This window comes from Sebastes umbrosus, chromosome 11 (genome assembly GCF_015220745.1).
Source record: "Sebastes umbrosus isolate fSebUmb1 chromosome 11, fSebUmb1.pri, whole genome shotgun sequence".
NCBI classification, from domain to species: domain Eukaryota; kingdom Metazoa; phylum Chordata; class Actinopteri; order Perciformes; family Sebastidae; genus Sebastes; species Sebastes umbrosus.
The window spans coordinates 2791424-2817339 of record NC_051279.1 but is presented as its reverse complement, the minus strand read 5'-3'; the positions used below and the strand labels follow the sequence as shown (position 1 = coordinate 2817339).

General features: G+C 43.7%; 1 protein-coding gene across 1 annotated transcript in view; it reads right to left on the bottom strand.

Annotated features, from left to right (window-relative positions):
* Positions 1-502: 502 nt before the first annotated feature.
* The window catches only part of LOC119496828 (protein argonaute-3), a 44769-nt gene continuing 19355 nt past the window's right edge, over positions 503-25916 (bottom strand). The window contains 18 exon segments of the mRNA XM_037784416.1: positions 503-1820; positions 6608-6777; positions 6902-7101; positions 8968-9069; positions 9693-9827; positions 10758-10952; positions 11087-11177; positions 11403-11562; positions 12429-12498; positions 12500-12614; positions 13478-13611; positions 15081-15106; positions 15109-15202; positions 18127-18246; positions 18466-18613; positions 21089-21176; positions 21353-21487; positions 25581-25717. Coding sequence (XP_037640344.1) covers positions 6669-6777; positions 6902-7101; positions 8968-9069; positions 9693-9827; positions 10758-10952; positions 11087-11177; positions 11403-11562; positions 12429-12498; positions 12500-12614; positions 13478-13611; positions 15081-15106; positions 15109-15202; positions 18127-18246; positions 18466-18613; positions 21089-21176; positions 21353-21487; positions 25581-25717 — 2059 coding nt within the window. The 3' untranslated portion in view covers positions 503-1820; positions 6608-6668.

Sequence of the window (25916 nt, the reverse complement as noted above, 5' to 3'; positions counted from 1 at the left end):
TCCTGACATCATTCCTTACTTCCTCCGCTGCTTTTTTTTACGTTCTCCCACCTGCCCTTTTTACTGGCTCGGGGGGAATTTAAATGGCTAACGTACCAATCAGCAGCTTGGGATGGAAAAAAACAAACAAACAAAAAAAACAGGTCAGCTATTGGACACTCAGGTCAGCGCGGTTCAGAAACGGTTCCCTTCGTCAGAGATGAGCTGCAACATGTGGGGGTTGGCGTTTGGCCTTCTGAGGTGGTAAAAGAAGGGCGGAGGGTAAAGAATATATTAAGGAAAGGCCGAGGGGAGAGTTGACCAGGTCAAACCCGCCTCCTCCCTTTCCCCCACCTCGCACCCCCCTCCATATTGTTGTGCTTGCGTGTCTCGGAGAATAAGGCGTCAACATGGAGGGGGAGGGGCTAAAGGCCTCATCCTCCTGGCTCCGCCCCCACCATGCTGCAATATGATGCGGAGACTCCAGCCGCTTGAATGCACTCTCAATAAATACACCATAAAATATTCCGCATATATATATTTCATATATAAATTTTAAACACATTTAAATAGGACAACAAAATAAAAGTCGGCTCAAGAACAATTTCTTAAAATCGGATAAGTGTTAAGACAAAACAGAGAATATTTTTTTTTACAGTTATACTTACTCTAAAATAGTTATAAGAATATCGCAATCAGGCATTACTCAAGCATTATATGTCATAATAAAAGCAATTTGCAGTTTTTCTTTCATGTAGTATAACATATGCAGCATACCAAGGGAAGTGAGGTGCAGTGTTTTCTGTTTGTTTTTTAGATCTCTTGTAATAGAAAGATTTCACTCCCCTGGACTGAAAAGGTACCCACAGAACTACAGACCAGTCGACACCCTACCGGCTCAAGACAGGGACTACTGCTGGGCACACATTCCCTCCATCGGGGGACGAGACACATGGCAGGGCTTTGCACTAAGATGAAAGAACGCCACGGGTTGCTACTAGGGCTGGGCATCGGGACAAAATACTGACACTGGTTCTGTTCATTTCATCTCTACACTCGGATGAGAGCGTACTTCACTACGCGACAAGACTAAATTGTTTTCAGTCATTGGTGCTTGTTCAAGACGTTTTCTATTCCACTTATGTTGCTTTTCTTAGTAAAAATGACCCTCAAGAAGAAAATGTCTCAGTGCAAGAATTGTAAAAACCTCTTTTTAAGTTTGAGATGCTTCAAAATGTTGAATGTGGGCGGTGACACCCAGCCCTAGTTTTAACAAAGTGTCGAGTGGTAACTCCAGACGGGAGGGAGGAATCACCACCTGAGATCAGGCCGACTCCACCGAGCCACCAACAAAGTCACGAGAGCGCGAGGCACACTTTTAATGACCGACTGCTTTGTTTGAGAACACACATCCCTTCGACTCCTCGTTTGCACCGAGGTTCGGATCCTCTCCTTCCTCCTCCTCCTCCTCCTCGTCGTGGGAGGAAGGAGATTGAAACCTCTTGGCTATGTGTCTGAGTGAGAGTGGCAGTCTCTAAAGTGCTGTGCTATAATGTTTGTCATTCGTGGGCTGAGCTGCGTCACACCACGCTAGTGTCAGCTATAACCCCCCCCGACCACCCACCCACCCAAACGCACATTCCACTGTACCAACAACACCATTGGTCCAAGACACTAAATGCACTAGGAAGCGAAAAAAGCTCAACCACAACCATATACTTGGCATATATTCTATTTCTATCTAGGCTTTAATGTCTAAATACATGAAACACCAGTTTGCATTGGCCATCTCTAGGAATCAAACAGTGAGTGTGTGTGTGTGTGTGTGTGTGTGTGTGTGTGTAAATGCAGCCGTTCCTGCACCGCTATGTGTTTTCTTGAAAAGGAGATTCTTTGATTTTTACATTTGTATCTTTCAGTTGACAGCACCATCAAGAGGAAAGGCACTTTCTGTGGACTTGTTTTTTCTCACTCCGTTGCTACCTCTCACTGCAAATAGAGAGCAACCAAAATCAGGGATATTGATCGAATGGAATACACCTTCACTTCCATTTAAAAAAGGGAGACATCGACCTTTTTTGGGGGTTTAATTTAGCTATTTTTTGTTTGCGGGTAAGATGTCTGTTCTTCAGCTTCCATAAAAAAGACTTGTCTGTATTAGAGCTGTCAAAGTTAATGTGAAAAAAAATAACACGTTAACGCAAATTCAATTTAACGCCACTAATTTCTTTAACACATTAACGCAACTTGCCATTTTTAGGTTGTAGCGAGACTCAATAACGCTCCAAACTAAATTTTGGCGACGAAAAACTGGCATGGCCATTTTCAAAGGGGTCCCTTGACCTCTGACCTCCAGATGTGTGAATGTAAATGGGTTCTGTGGGTACCCACGAGTCTCCCCTTTACAGACATGCCCACTTTATGATAATCACATGCAGTTTGGGGCAAGTCATAGTCAAGTCAGCACACTGACACACTGACAGCTGTTGTTGCCTGTTGGGCTGCAGTTTGCCATGTTATGATTTGAGCATATTGTTTTATGCTAAATGCAGTACCTGTGAGGGTTTCTGGATCAATATCTGTCATTGTTTTGTGTTGTTAATTGATTTCCAATAATAAAAATATACATACATTTGCATAAAGCAGCAGATTTGCCCACTCCCATGTTGATAAGAGTATTAAATACTTTACGGTACATTTTGAACAGACAAAAAAGGTGTGATTAATTTCGTTTATATATTTAAATGGATTGACAGCCCTAGTCTGTATTGTTAGCAATCCTAATTGAGAGCCAAAGGCCACAGCTAGCAGTACGCCGAGTGTACCCTTTCATTTCATATCAAGCCCAACAAGTCATTTTAATAGAACTGGAAGGACAAACACGTCCATTACCCCCGCCGTGTAACACAGACGTCTGCTGAGGACAAATTGACCAAATAAATAATGTCTTGGTATCCCTTCGAGCGCTCCACTTCCACCGGCCCCCTAATGGTCCTGCTCACTTCTCTACTAGCTGATATTTGCAAAGCAGAGCTGATGACATTTCAGTTGTAAGCGAGGCAAACACATCTGCTATGTAAACATGTGTTCAACTGCCCTCGAGAGTGTCGTTTATACACTGACTGAACATCCATTTACCCACAGCGGAGATAGAAATGGATTCTAATCCTCCGCAGATTAACCTCCCAAGACTTGTTCAACTTCCAACGTAACCCGCCGCGTAAAGTTATCGCTGATCAGCTTTGATTCCGTCCACATCACATGTACTTGAATGACTAACAGAAGCCACTGTATCTCACTGACCAGACCCCCGCTATTGTCCTTCAAGCTCTGATCTCTCTCACGCCTCCCAGGGGGATCGGATGGGATTGTGCGGACGTGGAATGTAGTCCTCTGGCACGGGGGGAGTAAATGTTCCGGAGCAAAGGGGAAAGAGAGCAACAATGAGATTACAGGCTTTGTCACACCACAGATTTACCGGGAGGACTAGCTCTTTGTATTTGTGAGCACATGAAGTGGCTCGGGTGCGGAGAGGAGTCTGAGGAAAGCAACAGAGGTTTGCAATCCGACGTAAATCCCCCCCGAGGCTTTAGCACAAAGGAACGGAGAACTACTACCCTCTTGTCACGATTATTCTTTGATCGCACGTGTCCTTGAAATGGATCGGCAACACTTTCAAAAACCCACTTCCTTTACACTCTCCCTCCTGATAAGGAGCAGCACCAGTTAGAAGAAACCCCGAGAACATTCGAGAGCAGAGACGCTCAATACATCAACCGGCTCTTCTTCTATTCTACCGTTAAGGATGTCTTAATACAAAGCCTTTTCGGAGTACAGTATGTAATATTTTCTCTCTCTCCTCTACGACAAACCTCCGACTGTACGAGCATCTACACAAAAACAAAAGTTGAGAAATAAGCATTCAACATCTTGCAGCTTTTTTTTTTTCCAAACATCGAAGCAAGAGGTGTTTTTAAGTCCACATCCCTATCAATAACAGTATGACAGTCCAAACACACGTCACTAGTTTCAACAAGCCCACCACTGTTCACACATAAACTCTACAGTGACACAGGAACAAGTCAACAGTCTATTGCAATAATAAAACTTTGTTATTATACCTTTTTAAACCATCACTTATCATGATACATTTATTACTAAGATTAATAATTAAGACTACATTATTATTTTTTTTCTGTTAGCAAAAATAAGTGGTGTGCATTACATAATTTAAAATGTACAAATATACTTTCGATCTGGCTTTTAAAAAGGCTTTCAGACACTAGTGAAATCATGAAGGCTCAAACCCACCGGCCTACGAAAGGCAGTCAGACCCTTCGTTACAGCTCACTGTCCTATAGGGAACGTCTGCCGTCGTACCGTTTACAGAACTACCGAGTGAAATCCGAAATCTCCCTCGAGGTTTACCGTTTTCTTTTTTTTTCTTTTTCTACGTCCCTACCAACCTGCTCATCCAGAGTCTCAGCTTCAGCTTCAGATTCAGACAGAGTAGCACCACGCCTGTGTTCAGTCCCCAAACACAGCTTCTTTTAGTGCAGATAACTATTAAAAACACCCCCCACCCCCCCACACTCCCAGACGAGCTTCAGCGGCACAAGAGGAGCCAAGTTGTGACTACAATCCAGCTGCACATTTCAGATCAACAGTCAGCTACTTCTGCTGCAGATATCCGTCACCAACTTAACTCCTCAGCATTTTTTTTTTTCTGAAGCAAGTCACAACTTCTGGCCGGTTACATGGACAGGAATTAAAACCTTGTCCTGGGCTTCTCTCTTGAAAGAAACCTGTTTATTGAAGTAATGAGTTGATGACGGCGGCTGACTCCGTGCCCATGAACCCGGCCTTTTAGGTACAAACACACACTGTAGCAGCTGGATCCATGTCTGGTGAAGATTAAGCAAAAAAAAAAAAAAGGCGACCGCTTTGCTGGAACGCTGCTCCGAAGCAAAGCCGACAGCTAACACTGCTGTATCGGCAAACACAATAAATATATCGATCTTAGGATGATTTGAATGAGATGTATAGAAAAGTCAGGAGAGTAAGAGGCATCGGGTGAAACGTTCTCGCTTTAAACCATCTTATGCTGTCCGTTTGTTGGAATATGCTTTTTGAAATAGGATCCCTATCACGAGTTCTGCAGCTTTTGACCATTCAACACTTCCCACCAGGCACTTGAATACTACTTCTTTATGGCCTTTACGCTCTACTTTGCTGCCGTGACGTCAAAACCTCTGTCAGTCTTAGGAATTAAGAAAATCAGCCACATTAGCAAACTGATGATCAGGAATTCTGAAATTATGATAATAAAGTATTCTCAAACCACAGAGGCGCATCAAATCCTTCAATTCAAGTAAAAACATTAAAATCACCAGAACTGCAGTTGCACCATTTTGAGCCCGACATCGAGGGCAAACTCATAAAACATGCTGATCTGATCGTCTCACTGAGGAGCAAAACATGAAAGTGGCAAACCGTTCTCCTTTCAAATGAAATGTCAAAACCAATTAAGTCCCCGTAAAAATCCACTTCCCTTCGTTCAACTGATTATTGCACTAGAGGAAACCGTCGACGTGATCTCTATTTACCCACCGTCTGAAACTCGAGAGAGGGAAATGTGAGATAAAGCACTGAGGGGGAATGAATGCATGACGACTACCGAGATTAAAAACATAAGCTTACATGATTTAATGATTAAAAAAAAAGTCAGAATCATAAAATGTTTCACATAATGTAGAAGAAAAATAACAACCAGGATCAAATAACAGTGTTATACTTTAAATAAAATCCATAGATGGCTGCAGCTTGATATATCAGCCGTTTAAAATGTGACTGCTAAAGATTAATCAAAACTGATCTGAAACCTTAGAAGACAACAACTCCTTGTTGTGACTTTAAAGGGGCATTTATACCTCGTCGCCAACAGGTGGCAGTGTGCTCAAAAGAACGTGTTGCTCCGTACAAGAAACTGGTGATTTCACACACTAGTGAAAAGTGACAGAAAAGAGGAAAAAGGGGGGGGGGAAATAAAAAAGTGGCAACTGGGAGGACCTCCGGCCCGATGAAACAACTACGTTCCAAAATAAATCAAACGCCAACAACTCCGGTCGGACCCTTCCTGCTCTGCTCCCTCGTTTGAAACACCGGGGGACAGTCAATAGAATGTGAAAGTGCTGCTGCTCAAACTGACTTGAGGTACTGTAGATGGCAAAGGAGCAGATTAGTAGACTATAAAGAAAGACTCAGCCAAAGGAAAGGAAAAGTAAAGAAACAAAAACACCCACTAGGCCACAAGGAAAGGAGACGAACAGGGAAGGACAGATCGGAGGGGGCGATGAGGAAAAAGGGGCCTGATGAGGGTGAAATAAACGAGTTGGCTGGTTGAATATTGCATAATAGTGCTGAGTTTCTCTCTTGTTTGTTTTTAAAGCAGCGTTTGCATCCTCAGTCCAGTGTGGGGCGCCTCCTCACATCCCTCCTCCCTGCTTTCCTCTGCACAGTGTCAGGTCCGGATTGAATAGGCGTGTGGGGGTGGGGGGGAGTGAGTGGCGGGACTTGCACATATGAGGACTCCTTGACTGGTAAGCCAGGTGTGCATGGTTGTGTCTATGTGTGTGTGTGTGTGTGTGTGGGTGTAAAGGGTGGCAATGGTTGGGAAGGCTTGGTGTAGCTCAGGCGAAGTACATGGTCCTCAGAGTGTCGTGGTGGATCTGAACAGCTTTGGCCAGCGCCTGGGGGTCCCGACCGTTACTCTGACCAGACACATGGCTGCCCTCAGCGCTGCACAGTGGAGAGGGGAAGGACCAATTATTACAGATGACAAATAATAATAATAATTATAATGGGAAAATTGGTCACATCCTGCTAGTAACATCGAGCCACCCTCTCTCTCCCCCCTCCTCACCTGTCATGTTCTTTGTCCACCAGATGGTAGCGGGCACGGAAGGCCACCAGGTGGGCGTAGTAGGCTGGCGCAGGGATGGAGACTGAGCGGGTACAGCGCACGTAGGTGTGGCACAACTGGTAGGTGAGCAGCTGGAACTCGTCGGCGGTGAAACAATTGTCGTCCCACAGCACATGGTAGTGGGAGGGTCTACTGGTGCCCTGCGAGAAGGAGATGAAATGGCATATTTGTATTATTATTAGATTCATATTTAGGAGAGCATCCGGTTCGGGGGACCTCAGAATTGCATCTCTGCTCTTTGCAGATGATGTGGTTCTGTTGGCTTCATCGAACCGTGACCTGCAGCACGCACCGGGGCGGTTTGCGGCCGAGTGTGAAGCGGTCCGGGGTTCGGAGCCATGGTTCTCTGCCGGAAACCGGTGGATTGCTCCGTCCGGGTGGGGAGTGAGTCTTTGCCTCAAGCGAAGGAGTTTAAGTATCTCGGGGTCTTGTTCACGAGTGAGGGGAAAATGGAGCGGGAGATGGACAGTCGGTTCGGTGCAGCGCTCGCAGTTATGCGGGCGCTGTAGCGGACCATCAGACATCCAGAGGGAGCTCGGAGTAGAGCTGCTGCTCCTTCGCGCCGAAAGAGGCCAGCTGAGGTGGTTCAACATCTGATCAGGATCCTCCTGGACGCCTCCCTTTGGAGGTTTTCCGGGCACGTCCAACTGGTAAGAGGCCCCGGGGTAGACCCAGAACACATTGGAGGGATTATATATCTGGTCTGGCCTGAGAACACCTCGGGGTCCCCCAGGAGGAGCCGGAAAACATTGCTGGGGAGAGGGATGTCTGGAATTCCCTGCTTAACCTGCTGACCCCGCGACCCGACCCCGGTTAAGCGGAAGAAAATGGATGGATGGATATTTAGGATATGAATATGATATTGCCATTTCAACATTGTCGACAGGAATTTGCTTTGGTGAAGAAACCTCAGGACATCACATACTACACCGACTACGTTTACGTTTACATGCACAACATATTCAGTTTTTTTGCAATTATTCTGAAACAGACAATACTGTATTTTACTAAGCTGTTTACAGAAATAAACATGCATGAATGCATTAATTAATTAAAATAAATTGTGAATTGTGTTACTTATGGATTCCTTAAGTTTTTTAGTTTCATATGATATCTGCAACTTCACTCTAGCTCTAAAACTGAACCTGCTATACAGCCTCTGAGAGACAGTTAAGTCAGTCGGGATCGTGGGTCTCAGGGGGTTAAATAATTTAAATGTCCCTTTTCAAACTGCAGTCATATTGTTAAAAAAAAAACTGTGTTCTTCAAGCTATTCTTTTAACAGCTATGCACGAAAACAGACTGGTTTTGTGTACAACGCACAGAGCTGGTGGTAAACAGGCAAGAGGCTGCGAGTTGCAAACTGCGGTAAAAAAAAAAAAAACAACTAAGATGCATATTCCGAATGCGCTGTATACATGTCCAAAGAATGCTCCTAAAACCTGAATAATATCGGCATATCCTACATGTCTAAATTAGAAAATGCTCCATTTGGAATAAGGCCTAACTCAGAATATGCTGTTTTTACAAGTCCTGTATGAAATATGAATATTAGTGTGCATGTAAACACCGTCACTGAGACAGAAAACGAGGGGTAGAAAACCAACTACGATGCCTAATCACAGCATACATACCATTACAGTGTCCAACAACAGCACAATGGTTAGAAGAGTTAAAGCCTCTGGATAATTGCTGTTGCAGAACAGACAGAAATCTTGCAGAATCTTCCCGTGGCATAACAGTGTAGATTTCAGAAAGGTACGGTAGCTCCTAGCATATGATTTTTTATGATATCATTTTGTCAGTTCTTTGGGATCTGACTTCAAATAATTACAGAAAAGGGGGAAAACAAACGAGGAGTATTTCCTTTTTTCTCTTTCGGCTATTTTTATTTCTGAATCTTGTTTATTTGCAGGAATGCGAAACCACGCGGTGAAGGAGAGTGTGATGAAATACTGCTGAAAAGGGCAGCAGGCTGAGCGGAGGAGACGAGAGGTTGGTCTGACCTGTATTCCAGCGTGACTGCAGAGGTAAAAGTCAAACTCGTACGGATGCGTGATGTCCGTATCCACGGTAGTACCAGCAGGAATGTTTCCACTGCGTCCAACCTGAGAAAATCAAAAATAAGGTCAGTTAGTCCCTGCTAATGTTCTTTGACAGTTTTGTTTTCACCATGAAAACAAAAAAAACAACTAGAACAGGAAATGGAAGACGCAGGAAAAGAGCAGCAGAAAACAAAGCTTTTAACATTAAATGATGTCGGGAGGCAAAACTTCCAATCACTGAAAAAAAGAACTAGTTAATGGAGCGCGCCAGGCGAAGGTTTACCAAACACTTCCCAATCAACCAATTAAAAGCCTAATGCTCTAGAGAGCCTAATGCTCGGCACAGAAAATAAGGTTGTTACTAGCTGAGTCTTACTCTAGGGGCCTTGAGTGCCACTCCAGAGCTCTCGGGCTGCACTGGGCCCTAATGCTTTAATCGAATGTAATTACAGGGGTTAGGAGGGTGAACAGTCCAATTGACAACAAAAGGTAATTAAGGAGGCCCATTCCGAGTACTTAACGTGCAGGCACAGAGCATAAAAAAGAATATGGACTAACACATAACACACTGTACTGACTTTAATGGGTACCATCGCCATCGCTGTGTTGTACTTAAAGAGAGAGTGAGTGTGTGTGTGTGTGTGTGTGTGTGTGTGTGTGTGTGTGTGCGGGCGGTGGGGACTCACTCTCTCGTTGCGGTCGGCACAGAAGAGGCGTGTATGGTGGCGTTTTTGCACAACAATGTAGGTGATGCCTGGCTGGTACTCCTTCTCCAGGCAGATACAGGCCTCACGGATGGCCAGCAGCTCATAATACAGCACCTGAAGAAGAGGAGGAAATTAATATTCAAAGGGACTGTTTGTAACTTTTTAAGCGTATAAATGTAGCGGGTCGGGACACATGCGCGCTCGCATATGCACGCTCGCGTGTGGCCGGAGCCTCGTCTCCTCTGCCTGCTTGCCTTCACTCAGACAGCGCGCGCGTTCCGCGTTCTCGCTCAGCTCGCTCCACCTCTAGATGTGAACGCGCGCTCACTCCACACTGCAGAAGAGTTAGTTTAGCTCTGAGAATATCTAGTGAATGTACAGGGGACGTTTGTGCAGAAATAACTGCTGCAGCTCCTCCAGACCAACGGAGGTTTCCGTGTCTCGTGAAGTGACGGAGCTCTGCAACGAGAAACTTTATCGTCTCGTTACCGACCGGGTGCCGGTGTCTCCCTGTTCGCTCCGGCTGCAGGCGTAGAGAGAGCAGGGAGATTCGCTGCAGAGCCCCGTTGCATCAGCCTGCGCTGAAGCAGGAAAAGCCAACACTAGGATCAGCATTGATTCATGGAGAGACCTTCGTCTGGTCAGCTAACATTACTGCCAAGCAGCTGAAATATAGAGTGATAATGTGGTTTTAGCTGACGTGTGTCGCCTCACTGTTTTGAGCGATGCTCGTTCAGGTATATTTAGAGCGAGCAGGCGCGAGCTCGACGCTGACTTTCGTTGAATTTACGGCCACAGGTGTCGCTGCTAACAAGCATTTCTGAAAGTTACAAATAGTCCCTTTAAATCATCTGTGATTAAAGAATATTTGGAAACTGCTTCTACATTTTGATTTGAACTGAACTTCAAGTCTGAGCTACGGAGACAAAGACAACCCAAACGTACCATCTCTTATCTAAAACATCAAAATCATGACCCGTAAAACAAGACAATTCTGCAAATCTAAAAAAAGATATTTAGTCTGGTGTTCAATTCATAGCCGACCTGTCTGAACTGGCCTTCTGAAACCCCATCCCTGTAGAAAATGATCCTGGTGGGCTTGTAGCGGGTTGACTTGTAGAACTGGATGAGCAGTTCCCGCACCATGGAGGCCAGGTCCTGGATGACCTCCTGCCTGGGCCTCTGGACACGCACAGTGGCACAGTACCTGCTGGGGTGGGCATCCATACTGCCTACCACCTGGGAGAGAGAGGGGGGGGGGTGGTGATAGATTGCAAGGGGACAATCAAGAGTGAATGTCAGATACGGGGAAAACACTCAAAAGTGAATCCATTCAACCAATAGGTCGGCTATAAAATGAAGATGAAACTCACTGCTGCAATTGAAGGCTTCTTCCCGTCTCCAGCAGGTGGATGTGTAACATCTGCTCCCAAGAAGATAACCGGCTGCTGAAACACTGATGGTCTATTGATTGAGATACACAACAAATACATTCATTACATTGAGTTACATGACGATATTTAGACTGTTCCCTTGCACCATTACTATGGTGTGTGTGTGTGTGTGTGTGTTTTCCATACAAAAGTCATATTCTGATGCAAAAAAATTTGAACGCCGAGAAGCCATTTAAAAACAGCATCACAACAGCAGAGCGTTGCCGTATATGAGGAGGAGGGGAGCATGACTGACCGTTGGTGAGGCACCAGGATGTTGTTGATGCCTCCCAGCTTCACATTGATCTTGAGGCAGAGGTTGGAGAGGGTCTGAGGCGACGTCTTCACCACGTTCTTCACCTGGACGCACTGCGTGGCCATGCCCAGGAGGGTGTCCCCCACGCGCTTTACCTCCGCTACGAGTGAGCGTCAGAAAAAAGTAAACAGTTTTAGCATTTTCAAAATTCTAATGTATGTCATGCTTGCAAAAGTAGCACAGACATGATGATGATGTCAGTTCTCAAAAAAAACTGACAGTAGTAGTTAAGTATAAAAGATACAAGAGAGCAGTCACACATGGGAACACTGTAGGATTTGGAATAAAAAATGGTACGTACAGTCTGAGAAAAATATACAAAGATAGAAAATGCACCGATCAGCCATAACATTAGGTCAGCACGGTGCACCCTGACCGGTCTGCGGCTACGCAGCCCCATACACTACAAACTGCTCCTCACTGTGTGTTCTGACACCTTTCTATCGGAACCAGCATTAACTTTTCAGCAGTTTGAGCTCCAGTAGCTCTTCTATTGGATCAGACAACACGGGCCAGCCTTCACTCCCCACGTGCATCAATGAGCCTCGGATCTGACCCTGTCGCCGGTTCACCGGTTTTCCTTTCTCAGACCACGTCTGGTAGGTCCTGACCACTGCAGACCGGGAACATCCCACAAGAGCTGCAGTTCTGGAGATGCTCTGACCCAGTCGTCTAGACAGCACTATTTGGCCCTCGTCAAAGTCGCTCACATCACTTGCTGTCTAATATATCTCCCCCCACTGCCAGGTGCCATTGTAACGAGATAATCCATGTTATTCACTCCACCTGTCAGTGGTCTGACATGTTATAGCTGATCGCTGTATAACAATGTATGGAAAGATAGAGCGTGAAGTACACTCTCCTCAATGTGGATCTTTTATTGACATACATTTGAGAGAATATTGTATCACCAAGTACATCTCTGGACTCTAATATGATACTTATTCTAAGCAGTTGTTTTCTAACCATAGACTGGAGTTTTTCCCGGCAGGATGACGATGATGAGCTGCAGTCCGGCGTAGGTGTTCTTCAGGTGTCCTGAACATGGGCTCCACGCTGTCCGCTCCCTGGGCGTATTTACAGAAACATGGCTGGCCCTGGATGGGCATCCCGGCATCCTTGGAGATCTTCCGTAGCTGGTCTGTGAAACCCCTAGACGAGGAAGAAGCAGGAGGTCAGGATGAAGAGTCAACAGAACGGTGAAGTCAACTACAATTACAGTAAAGCTGCGAGCTTGCTCCCGTTTGCTTGGGAGAAAAAAATAAGCACTGACATCTGAAAAAAAATGTTGTCAGCACGACATAAAATATGGTTCCTTGTGTAGCAGCAAATGGTGTATCAGTGATGTTTGACATCTATCAGTAAGCTTAGGTAAAGATTTTGTATTTTTAAATATGTTTAACTATGAATTTATTATCCTACGATGCCAAAAATATATAAGATATAAGATATTAAATACTTGACAAATCTCCCTTTAAGGTACATTTTGATCAGATCAAAAATGTCTGATTAAATTGCGATTAACTACAACAGAATCTCATCTTTTAAAACTTCACAGGGAAAAATCACATGCATAGATAGATAGATAGATAGATAGATAGATAGATAGGATAGATAGATAGATAGATAGATAGATAGTAACTTTATTGATCCCGAGGGAAATTCAAGTGTCCAGCATCTCAGTTCCATCGTGCAAACATATTAGTAAAAAGACACAAGTAAGTAGTACAAAGTATATATATATAGAGTATATATATATATACTCTATATATATATATAAATACCAGGAGATGAAGAAAACTGTTAAAAATTAATGTAGTGCAGCAGGATAACAGCTGAGATACGGGACTATTAAAAATGTGGATTTAGTGCTGGATGATAAAATAACGGAGATATAGAGACCAGGGGATTAAGAAATGTCAAAAATAGAATATAATGCGGGATAAGAAACTGAGGTAGAGAGTTTTTTAAAACTAGACAGCGGTGCAGAATAAAGCTGTAGAGAATAATCCTACTTGAGTATTTCTTCCCGACACTGCCTCTGTGTGGCGAAGCAGGCGATGGCCCACATCTTGATCTCCACCCCGGTGTGGAACTGCTTCCCCCTCATGTCCCACACCCCGTGGCTGGGCGTGGCTACGGTGCGGTTCTGAAACAACATTGCAGTCTCACCACATGTACTCATGATTATGTGGGCAAACACTCACATTCGTACTGTTTTCATACACACTCACGCTTGAACAGGCAAGGAGGACAAGTGGTGCAGCCACTCACACACATACACAAACACACAGTTACTCTCTGAGAACCCACAGAACCCATACACACTCTTCATCCATACCAAAAGATATTAACACATTAAATTCACACTTTGAACAGAAAAGAAAAGAAACATGTCAGTCAAAGAAACATGCATTTGCAAGAAGAAGAAAAATGTAACTTTCACATCAAATAACAAATATCGTCCCAGCTTTGCAGCGGCAGCGTGATGCACTATGTGATGGAATCTATAGTATGGAAGATGCTATTCGGTGTGTGTATCGTGCAAAACATAGCGTGCACAGTGGTGTCATAGTTCTCACTAATACACACATCCAGATGTATAATAGTGGTTTAAAGGTGTGTCTCTCCTCAGAGATGATAAACAGACAGATGTTAATCAACACTGTGGTTCAGTCTCAGGACGTTGCTTCATTATGCAGGTTTTAGAAACCTCTTCAACCCACTTCTTTTGTACTTAACCAATGAAAATGATCATTAGGCAAATGCTGGCAAAGGCTGTACACGTTAGAAGCTATCCATCATGATTTGGGTATTCATTTTCTTATTCTAAATAATCCTTGTCATAAAGAGACAAAAATGTAGGGCTGGGCAATACGACGATAGACATCCTCAAAAAGATATCAAAATCATAGACATCATTTTTCTCTATAATTTCACTTAAAGCTGCAGTAAGTTATTTTTATAAAACGGTCACTATATCCTGACAGTAGTTCATGAAACAGATAATATTATATCCCATTCGGGATGGATTTGAATGAATTGTTTTTAAAGTCACGCACCTTGGCGGAGGTCTGCGCTCTCAGAGTGCCATTCTACTGTTCATTTTGCAATTTCTTTAAATGAGAAAATACTCTTTTCATTTGTCAAGTATTGAATTCACACAGGAATATACAAAAATAAGCTTTACCATGTGGGTCTTTCATATAGACTACTTATTTATTGAATTACCAGAAAACATGCTATATCGTGATACATATCATTATCAAGATATTAAATGACCTATATCACGAGAGAAGTCTTTGGCCATATTGTCCAGCCTTACAAAAACGTTAGCCATCCTATTTGTCTCTTTTAAAAACAAACCAAAAATTCATAAAGGAATTACCTTTTGTTTTTTAAGGTGGAATCAACGTTTGCTCTACTGAGACTCAACCACAGACACCATGAGGTACAAACAGAAGCCAGTGAGTTAGACACCATGAGGTACAAACAGAAGCCAGTGAGTTAGTTTCCCCTCGGTGGGATAAAGGCTGAGGAGGTGGGAGAGCGTGTCAGACAAACAGAGAGAATGGGCGTGATTTAAAGGAAGGGTACCATAAAGTGCTCTGTGCTCACCCTGCCGCCGTACTGCAGCATGGGGCGGGTAGCACTCGCCCCGTCACGTGGGCCATCTCGTCGCGCACCTTGAACTGGAATTCCTGCACAAAGGGGTCCGCCTCGTAGTTGGCACTGCGCACCTGGAGGGAAAGAGGGGATACAGGGTCAGGCCACGGTAGTTAATGACAGCAGGAGGAGAGACCACTGCGGTACTGGAAGGTTGTAGTATATAACAGATCATATGGCTATGTGTTCTACTGAAGTTTCCTATACCCGCTCACTCATTGTGGCTCGTTTTGGTTAAAGGAATAGTTCGATGTTTTGGGAAATAAGCTTGTTTGCTTTCTTATCTGTTATATTAGGTTCTTCTTCTCACCTAACTCCCGACCAGAAAGTGGATTTGTTGAATACTCAATGCTGATTGGTCAATCACGGCGTTCTACGGTTTGTGATTTCTTTATAGCTTCTTATAAGCTTCTTCTATACGCTGAACCAAGTTCTCTAAAGTGATGAAGTTCTCTGCATCCTCCTGCAGCTTCAAAATGTTCTTCTCTTGTTCTTTGATGAATTCTCGCTGCTCTTGTTCGCGCTGATTTGCAGCTTCTACCCGCTGGCGCTCAGCTTCCTCCTTCTCCTTCTGGACCCTCAACACCCTGAGTTTGAGGCAAGCGAAGGTTCTCCTGGTCGTTGAAGGTCATGTTTATGTAAAGCACTTTGAATTGCCCTGTTGCTAAAATGTACTATACAAATAAAGCTGCCTTGCCTTGCCTTGCCTATAGCAGGCCCTTGCTATGTATAACAGACAGTTGCTATGTATAACAGACCGTTGCTATGTATACAGACCGTTGCTATGCATAACAGACCGTTGCTATGGACGCAGATCTGATGTCGAGGTCTGGCGGACCGTTTTTGTGTCAAATTATTGATTTCTTAATTAAGTAGCCGTGTAATAAACAGGATATGTACAGCGAGCGGGTCATTTTAATGAAATAAACCCCTTCAGGGTGACGCAAGACCCCTCCACATCGCCCTGTCGGGGTTTATTTCACAACAATGACCGGCTTGCTGTCCATTATCCCTTACTTAGATTGATTGATTGATTGATTTCATTGAGTGTCCTGCACCATTTGGTGCCCAGCCCATATGGGGCTTACAAGACACTGGACTACAACTAAGATGGCCACATGACCAGTCATAACATACAGTTCCACAAATTCGAGGAAAGAAAGAAAATGAGAAAATTTCCGAATTTCAATTTCCCAAAAAAAAAAGGTCTTATTATGATGGATACAGTGTTGATCACAAAAAACACATAAACGCTGCTCTTCAGGAGAACCTTTATATTCTGCCTACCTCAACCTCCTTAGAAGAGGTTTTGTTGTGAATTACCAGTGTAATGAGTATATTGTAACACAGTTGTGATGCCTCGTAAGAACGAAGCCAAAGTGCCGCTGCAGTTCCGTGGGTATTATATGACATAATGTGAGGTCTATGCTCGCCTCAGAGCCATCATTGTTTAGATAGACCTGCTTGTAACCTTAATGACGTATTGCTTGTCTGTACATGCTCTTGTATGTGTGGGTATTAGTTTTCCTTTAGGCTTCTTTAAGGTAATTTCTCTTCTGCGGTTAGCAATTTTTATTGTTTTCATTATTTTATAAGATGTTGGTCGAGAGGAGAAATGGAATAGTAAATCAGTCAGGTGGCAGCACCCTAATCCAAAATGACTGCAAGTACAAGCTTCATGATCAGCCCACCTGGCATGATATCCAATGTATTATAGAATTCATTATGTAGTTCTGACAGGCAACGACTTATCTGCTTGTTTTGTCCTTTTTCTGTCTCTCAACCTCGGCTATCCCGCCCACGCTGGCCTGTCACTTTTAAGCGACTGTGCGTCTAAATGAAAACGCCACCACGGCGCTGTCTGCAGTGATTTCCTGTAAGCAAGTCCAGTCGTTCTGCTCCTGAGAGAAGCGATCGGGAGACGTGGTTTAATAAGGTAGCAGCAGGAACTAAATGTGCATTGCTAATCTGATGGTGGCCAGAGGCGGTGTACAGTCTGCCAATCTTTCCATAAACAACACTCTGCAGACGCTGTAGCAGCCTCACACACATTAAAGCCATTACCACTCTGGGATGTTGTTGACCCTAGGTAGGCCTGCCTGTCCTGTAATTGCCAAAATGCGATGGACAAGCATGCAGACATGTCTCTGTTAGCAATATAAAATGAGAATCTGGGAGAGGTGATTACAAAACAAGCAATTTGAGATGAAGATGAGCAGCACGGCAACCAAGTGTTGACACGCATGGCAACACGGCAGCCATCCAGACGCATCTCCACACCCATCTACTTTAAAGTTAGAGCCCCAACAATGTACGATATAACCTAAACTTAAACACTTGAATGGTGCATACGTTGCACTGTGCAACATAACAAGATGTTCTGCCTACTAGGTGGGCTTGTCGCGGTAGTCGGTGTTACCGGTGTTACACGGTGGTCGGCACACACCGATTACATTATGTGCCCACCGCCCACCATCGTTTTGCGTATCAGCAGCACGTTGTCCATAGATAGTCGGATGGCGGACACTACAAACTGACAGTGAATGTGTCAGCTCCATACGGCGTCTCAGCTCAGAGTAGCAGGTGTCAAATTTCACAAACACGGGACGAGAGAGAGTTGACAGACCGAGAGGATTTGGTGTCAAAGCGAAAAGCAAATGCGCCTATATGTGTGTATTTAGCCTGTCATTTATTATTATCATTATTATTATTATTGTTGTTATTATTTTAGGCTGCACACATTGGCACAGGTGTGTGGGTTCACTTATTTTACCTGTTCACTTGGACCGCGGGAGTTGGACAAAGAGGGTGAGAGAGGCATCTACTTTAGTTAATCCAGTACAGTTGTTTTTCATTTAATAAACAGTCAAACACATCTGGATTTGGATTAGAACGAGTCACACAGTAAAGAGCCTACTGAGCCTCTTAGCGGCTGTTTGATTCATAGTAGTCGCTACGGTGTCTACGGAGTGATGGAAGAGATCCTGATCCGACTCACCAGCCTGCTGATCTCCTCCTGTCTGTCGGGCGCAGAGCGAGCCGTGGCTTTGATCATAGTGGAGGTCTGATTATCTGTCAGCTTCTTGATGCACCGTTGACCTGCTACAATGTTACACACCTGGAAGGGAATAAAGGCAAACATTTAATCATGTTAGTTATTATTTAGCCAGCAAAATATCGTCTGGGTACACTTTATGCAGCTGTTTGCTGTATTCATACAGCTGATACACAGACACACCTGGGAGCTGCCCAGCAGCCCATACGCTGCAAATCATGTTTGGAGTTCTGTTTAAATTCAAACCCAATAAAAAAGGAATAGCGAGTTGTTTTCTCTCACCTCCAGGGGCAGGTAGGTGTGCTTTTGCTCCTGGCCCACTTGTAGACAGGGCAAATGAGGGTACTTAAGCTGCAGGTTGTACTTCTCCCTGAAGTACTGGGCTACAGTGCGCTCTACAGTCTGACCGTTTTCCAACTGTAGAGGGAACCTGCAGAGAACAGAGCATCTCATGTCAGAAACCACTTCTGAGTGCAACTGAATTAGATTGATATATTTTACAGCACCATTAGGATGCCCATAGCTGATTAAACCGTAATTTAATTGATCAATAGAGGTTATATCAAGCTCAATCAGTCCAATCTTTAGTACCTCCTTGGCCCAAGGCCAAAGGCGGCAATACGGATTCAGGAATTTTTTTAAGAATTCCGATCAGCCTGAGCATGAAGACTAACTACAGGGTATAACACATGTGCAGTGTGACTGATGATGTGTTGATGACGTGTGACCCCGCCTCCTTCTTCGAGCAGAGAGATACGTGTGTGGATGTGTGTGCGGGAGCTGCTGGCCGTCCGCGGTGAGAACGAACAAAGCGGTAGATGACGGGATGAGAGACAACGCAGTGTAACGTTATACAGACATAACAAGGCTGCTGAATGAGAGAGGCATCCGCCGATACGTTACACGGAAACACACCGTGTTAATAACAAGCCGACCACCTCACGGTACCGCCAGCTGTGAGCTGTGATCTGTTTTTAAAGTCACGCACCTTGGCGGAGGTCTGTGTTCTCCGAGTGCCATTCTAGTATTTTATTTGTCTGCTTTATATGTATAAATGCTGACTGTTTTGCTATCAATGCAATTGTCTAGCATCTCTTACCTTAACTACATTTGTTTTACTGACTTTAAAGGAGCAACATGTCGGACTGAAAGTTAGCGTTTCAAATGGGTTAACAGTCCAAATTCAAAACATTGGAGCCGTGGCCGTCTTCTCCTCCGGTGTGACTGATAGCAGTTAGTGCTAATTTTCGCAATTTGAGGGTTACCTTCTAGACACGACCGTGTTTTCAGGTCGGGTAGAATCTAACGTTAACGTTAATCTCCGTTGAACCAGTTCGTTTGCTTGCTTCCGTGGCTGCAGAAGGCTGTGTTTGCGTGCTAATTTGTTTCATATGTGTCAACGGGCTGTTGAAATGGGCAGAAGACGGGATCACACAGATCCAAAACAAAAACAGACTCCAAAGGAGAACATACTGGGTGTAGCGTTGTTGTCGGAGAAGCCAAGTTTCCTTAATCTCTGATGACATATCATGGTCATTTTTTGATTTATTACAGTAAATATATTACATATCGGTCCTTTAATGTACTTTTAAGTGTTCACTTTGTGGCAGAGACATTGAGTCTCTGAGTCAGATTGGAGGCAAAACAATCACAGCATGATTGGAACAAGAAAATACGATCTGTAACTAGTGGCACAGGAATACATGTTGGCTAGCTACCATATTTATATCAGTGACAGCAGAGCAGAAACAGACTAGCCCATAATGATGGTGTAAGAATAGCATAGGTTTGATTTCACTGTACAGAATAAGGCTATGTTCCAGGTAAGAGATCACCTCGTATAAAAGCACCACCTACTGACCAATCAGAGCTCAGTGCGGTGATAGTATGATAATATTACACAAATAAGAAGTTATAGTCATAAACCAGACTAAGAACAACACAGGTTAAACTGACAGATGCAGGAAGGACAGCTGGTTTACGCTGTAGGTGTTTACCGCTTTGAATTATGTTTTTATATTGTATGTACTTGCTCTCCAGTCCGTTTCACACCGCCGGCGTCGGAGACGCTGCTGAGAGAAGGCTGAAATAGTCCTACACACCAGTACTTCTAACATAACGTGATAAATGTTATCTAGTCATCCAGTATACTCTGAAAGCTGTTTATATTTCACTTCTCCATCTAGACGACTATATCGGACTTTTGAGTGTTCCCTTAAATTAATAAGTCCGTTCATTTTCGCATTCACACATCGGGAGTTTTTTTCTTTCGCCAGCTGTCCTTCCTGCGTTTGGCAGCTTCAAGACAGTTTATTAAAACTAATGCAGTCGAACACAACAGTCCTGCAATCTTCCATTTTTGTGGAAACTGTTTTTGGAGAGGTGTTGATTCCGCTTTATGATCAGAACTGAATATTATAACCTTCATAAAAGGTAGGAGTCATTGCTATGGTTGTGTTACACTGCATTAGTTTTAACTAGGTGCACCTATTGAATAACTGAATTTAAGTCAATATCAATTAATAAAATCACAGCCAAAGCATTAACATTAATTGTGTAGCCGTCTATCGTCAAACTTCACAATCATTAACGGCCCTAAACGGCACATTGCCATAGATAGGGAACATCATTATAGCGCTGTAAATCCATTTGAACGAACACACAGCGAGGATTTTTGTTATGACTCTGTAAACACTGAAGATCAGCAGCCACACACACAACGGATACTTCACTAACGGATGACTAATGTTGACCGCATGCTTGTAAGGTGAGTCAGCTATTATCTGGTTTGTTTGGTCTTGAATTGGTGATCGTGTCGTCTGTGGTCTGTGGTCCCGCCCCCATCCCATCCACGCACCCCGCCCCGGAGTCTCCTGTTCCCTCGCCCGCCCGGATGCTGACTCACGTTTGATGGCTGGCAGGCCGACGGGTCACGTTGCAGACGCGGTACTTCCTCCGCATGGTTCCACAGTGCGTCACCTCCACCTTCAAACCTGGTGAATAATAGAGAGTGTGTGAGTGGCATTACGAATGTGTCTGTGTGTTTGTGTGTGAATGGCTGCGACATGTGCTCTCTCCCTCTCTCTCTCTCCCACACACAGAATGCACTTTTACTCATCTGATTTAACTCTTTCTGTCATGCAGGCACACTTTACACTTCCGTCTTCACCTTTGATTTCTTTGGTGAATTTGACCCGGTGCGAGTCGGTGAGAGGGCGAGGCTGCTCGTCTATGTTGTGGATGTCCAGCACTTCACACATGAACTGGATGACTGGCTGAGCCTTGTAGAAGGCGGTGGCAGACACTGCGAGACAAAGCGAGGACAAGAGTTATTTAAAACAAAAACATAAACACAATATACTACTAATAACACTACGCTGAACAACTATAGCTTGATTCTCAAATGCAATAGTGTTTACCACTGGCTGCAGTAATAGTTTAAATGTCGAGTCTCTGCCTGAAAAGAAATGTTGAACTTTTATGCAGAAAAACTAATTCTGTCTGACGTTGTAGGTGCAAGATTCAGACTGAGAGGGGAAATTGAAAGCTGTCCTAACAACTGCCGTAACTAGGGCTGCATAATTAATCCAAATTTTATCAAAATCGCAATTTGTCCAACTGCTGTTAAAGGCGAAATGTGTGTCAGAATACCATTTTAAATGAATTATTGTGGTGCTTCAGAGACATCCCGGGCCTACATATCATATTTTACAGACTTAAGAAAAATCTTCCTCGCAAAAATCACCATAATGATTTGAATATGTTTTCAGTAAAATTAAAATAATGATGTAAAAAAAAAAAAAAATCATTCCCTCTAATATCGTAAATCATATCGCAATTGCAATATCAGTAAATATAATCTCAATGAGATATTTTCTCAAAGCCGTGCAGCCCTAGCAGTAACCCTTCCCACTAGTTTATCACGCCTTCAGAAGACCCCATGTTCAAAATAGGGCCGTCAAAGTTAACGCGATAATGCGTTAACTCAAATTCATTTTAACGCCTCTAATTGCGATCTTGCAGAGGTTGTAGCGGGCTCAGTTTTAAAGCTAGACTGAAGATGCCATCGATGGTATCATATGAAACTAGGAAACCTAAGGAATCCATTGGGACCAACTATGTCATACTAGCTTGTCTGGAAGGAGGTCGAATAACGCTCCAAACCTAAATTTTATTTTATTTGTCATTGACCTCTGACCTCCAGATCAGTGAATGTAAATGGGTTCTATGGGTACCCACGAGTCTCCCCTTTACAGACATGCCCACTTTATGATAATCACATGCAGTTTGGAGCAAGTCGTAGTCAAGTCAGCACACTGACACACTGACATCTGTTGTTGCCTGTTGGGCTGCAGTTTGCCATGTTATGATTGGAGCATATGTTTTATGCTAAATGCAGTACCTGTGAGGGTTTCTGGACAATATCTGTCATTGTTTTGCGTTGTTAATTGATTTCCAGTAATTGATAGGAGTGTTAAATACTTGACAAATCTCCCTTTAAGATTGATGAACGCATAAAAAATTTGATTAATTTGCGATTAATCGTGATTAATCATGGACAATCATGCAATTAAATATTTTAATTGATTGAAAGCCCTATTTCGAAACGAAAAAGATTCTCTCGTTGTCAAACGTAGGCAGCTTCTCTTTGTTCTGATACAATGCTTTCTCTCTGTAAATGGAAAGACTGAGGCACTGAGAAATTAAAATGATAGATGAGACGGCAGCGCAAGACATCAGAGAAAAACAGGTATGAAACACAAAACACAAAGCAAGATCAAAAGAAATCCAACAATGGACAGAGAGAGATGGAGAGAGAGATGAAGAGAGAGATGGAGAGAGAGATGAAGAGAGAGATGAAGAGAGAGATGAAGAGAGTGTGGCGTTGAGGAAGTTGTCTACGATTAATCTGGCTCAGCTGTTGTGATGTCAGAAATCTGTCTGACGGTGTGTTTGATGAAAGCTCACATCCCATGAGGCAGATGTCCACACGCTCTCTTACACCTCTGGTTTGCATCCTTGAGCTTTTCACCACCGACAGGAAGTGACTTCACTCCTAATTGTCCTCTCCACGCAGTGGGATTTAATCTCTGTGTGTTTGAGTCATTCTTACGAATGTAAAATTGAAAGGTCTCATTTCTCTGTAATCATTTGGCATGTGTTGCTTTTGATCAGCCGTGATAGCGAGCGTGGGAAGCGCTGTTCGTTCATGCACATGCATTCAAATGGGCTTAATAGTTTGCCTTGCCGGTGCACAATGCAAAGAATTTGTTTTCTAACTCTGCTGTATGGCAAACACTTCTAGCAGACAAGAGCCTTGAGCCGACCAATGGCTTTCGAAGGATGACAGGGCGGGAAAAAGAGACAAAGAGAATCAGAGAGCAGGGAGGGAAAGATTCAAATAGAGACAGAAGCTTCAAAGACGTGGAGCAAAACAAAAGCTGTCTCAAGGAAATGCTCCACACAGCTACCCTCCTGACCCAGGCAACACCCACAAGTCTCACTCCTGCCGGCACAGCCACACACACACACACACACACACACACACACACACACACACACACTGGCCGCCCTCTGTCTCCACAGCAACCGACAAGTCAGTTCCCATCCAACCAAAAACCCGCCTCCCTCCAAGGTCCTCTCACACACTTTCTCTCTCGTCAGAGGAGACTCAGTCTCCAACAACCTCCTGCAGCGTGCATATGGCCAAACACATTCTCCATCACCCGACCTGACACTTATTCCTCACAAATAATAACAGATTGATCAAACAGAGTTTTCTACTGACAATAGGCCGGAGCTAAATAGGACTGGGACGATACATCTATCTCCTGATTCGATTCTATCACGATACTTTCACTTTTACTTTGGTATTTTCTTTTTAATTTATAAGGGACATATAATGTTTTATACTTCTGGTGAATATAATCCATCAATCTTATTTCCATAGATGTATTTTGTTTATACAGTTCCCTTTGTTAACACTTTAACCGGATGTAGTCCCCCCCCAGTTCCTGTAACTTCTCCAAGGTGGTCTCTAGCTCTCCCGTCAGCTCCGTTCTCTTTATCCATCCATGGTCAGCTCCATCGGGGCCGTTTCAATGCAGAGAACATAAATGTCAGTATCTGGGTGCTACAGTTGTAGCGTCGGCCCATTTGACCACGGAGACGAGAGCGACGGCCGGCTTGACCGCAACGTTACCGCCATACGATAACGTTTCCTATCTATGACAGAGTTAGCATGCAGCTTTAGCTCTGCTCTGTCTAGCTCTGCTTTTCCTGTCAATGTGTGAAACCCAAAGTGTTTCCATCCTTTACTGGATGTGTAGTGTTTACCACGCTGGATTTAACATGTGAAGGTGCAGGTCGTATCCACGCTGACCCTCGCCGTTTTGTACTTCCTCGTTGCAGCCGACTGCGGTTTGTTTTGGTTGACGGATACGGAACAGATATGACGTCACGTTACTCAGATTACAACAATAAAAGCGGTAACTTCCTTCTACCTCCACATAGACTCAGATGAAGCAAATATATCGATTCTGGCATTCAAAAATCTATTTCAAAATCGTTAAAAAAAAATTAAAAATCGTGATACATACAGTAAGTTAAAGCGAAATTGCCAAACTACATCTTGAACTTTTAGATTTGTTACCGAAAACACTAATTCTCAGCCAGTAATGTGTGATCGATGTCAGAGAAGGAGCAAAGCCATCACCGTGTACAGCTAAAGTCTTTAAACAGCCTTTACAAACTAATGCAAGCAGCAAGTGCAGTTTTGAGTTTGACTTGAAAAAAAACCAAAATATGAAACAGATATATCTGGTTCTATATCAGTTCCACTCTCCAGCTCATAAAATCTGTGCAGCTACATTAAAAAATGATTCCCGGCACAGCACTCCAGCCTCCCCGATGATGAAGAAAGCCCGGAGAGTATCCTGCAGACCTCCTTCAGCTCCGATGAAATAGCTTTCTAATGAGCGTGACATTGCCACGTTAGATTTATGTTAAATACAGCTATTAAATTTCCTCAAACATAACATTCACTGAAAGTAAATCGATCAAGCACAGATCTCTAAAAATAGCCTGAATCATTGAGGCTCCATGTCGCTCTAATCTATCCGCTTAATTATTAAAATCTCATTTCCCCAGCTGTGAAAGGGGAGCAGAGAAGAAACAATTTCTGTGTGACTGTACAAGAGAAGACATCTTTTTTTTAAACAAAGATTGAATTACAAAGAAAATATTGTACAAATTTTAAATATGAACAGCTGTATTAGCAAACACAGTTCTTACTGTGTCTTAAAACAGCCTTTTTATTTACATTGTTGTAGCTGTGAGGCCTGACTGAAGCCCTGAGGTGCCATCAAAAGCAAAATAAAGAGGAATTTGGATCTCACCATCAATGTTAAGCATCATCTTCCACATGGCAGGGCGCACAGATTGATGGAAACCGAACCAAACCTCCCTCCCGCCTCCCAGGGGATGGTCATAGCCCTCTGGAGCGGAGAAGAAGGATCGACCCACCGGAGTGTACCTAGATGGAGAAAAGTCACAATTATAGGAGATTGAAGGAATGAAAGATAACGGGGGAAGTTAAGACAATCAAAGGTCATGAAAAAAGGGACGAGATGAAAGCGAGGATAACACGGGGACGAGTAGGAAAGGGCGGATGAAAGGACAGGAAATGTAAGATTAGTTCAAACATCCTGAATTGTGAATGTAGGCCAATATGT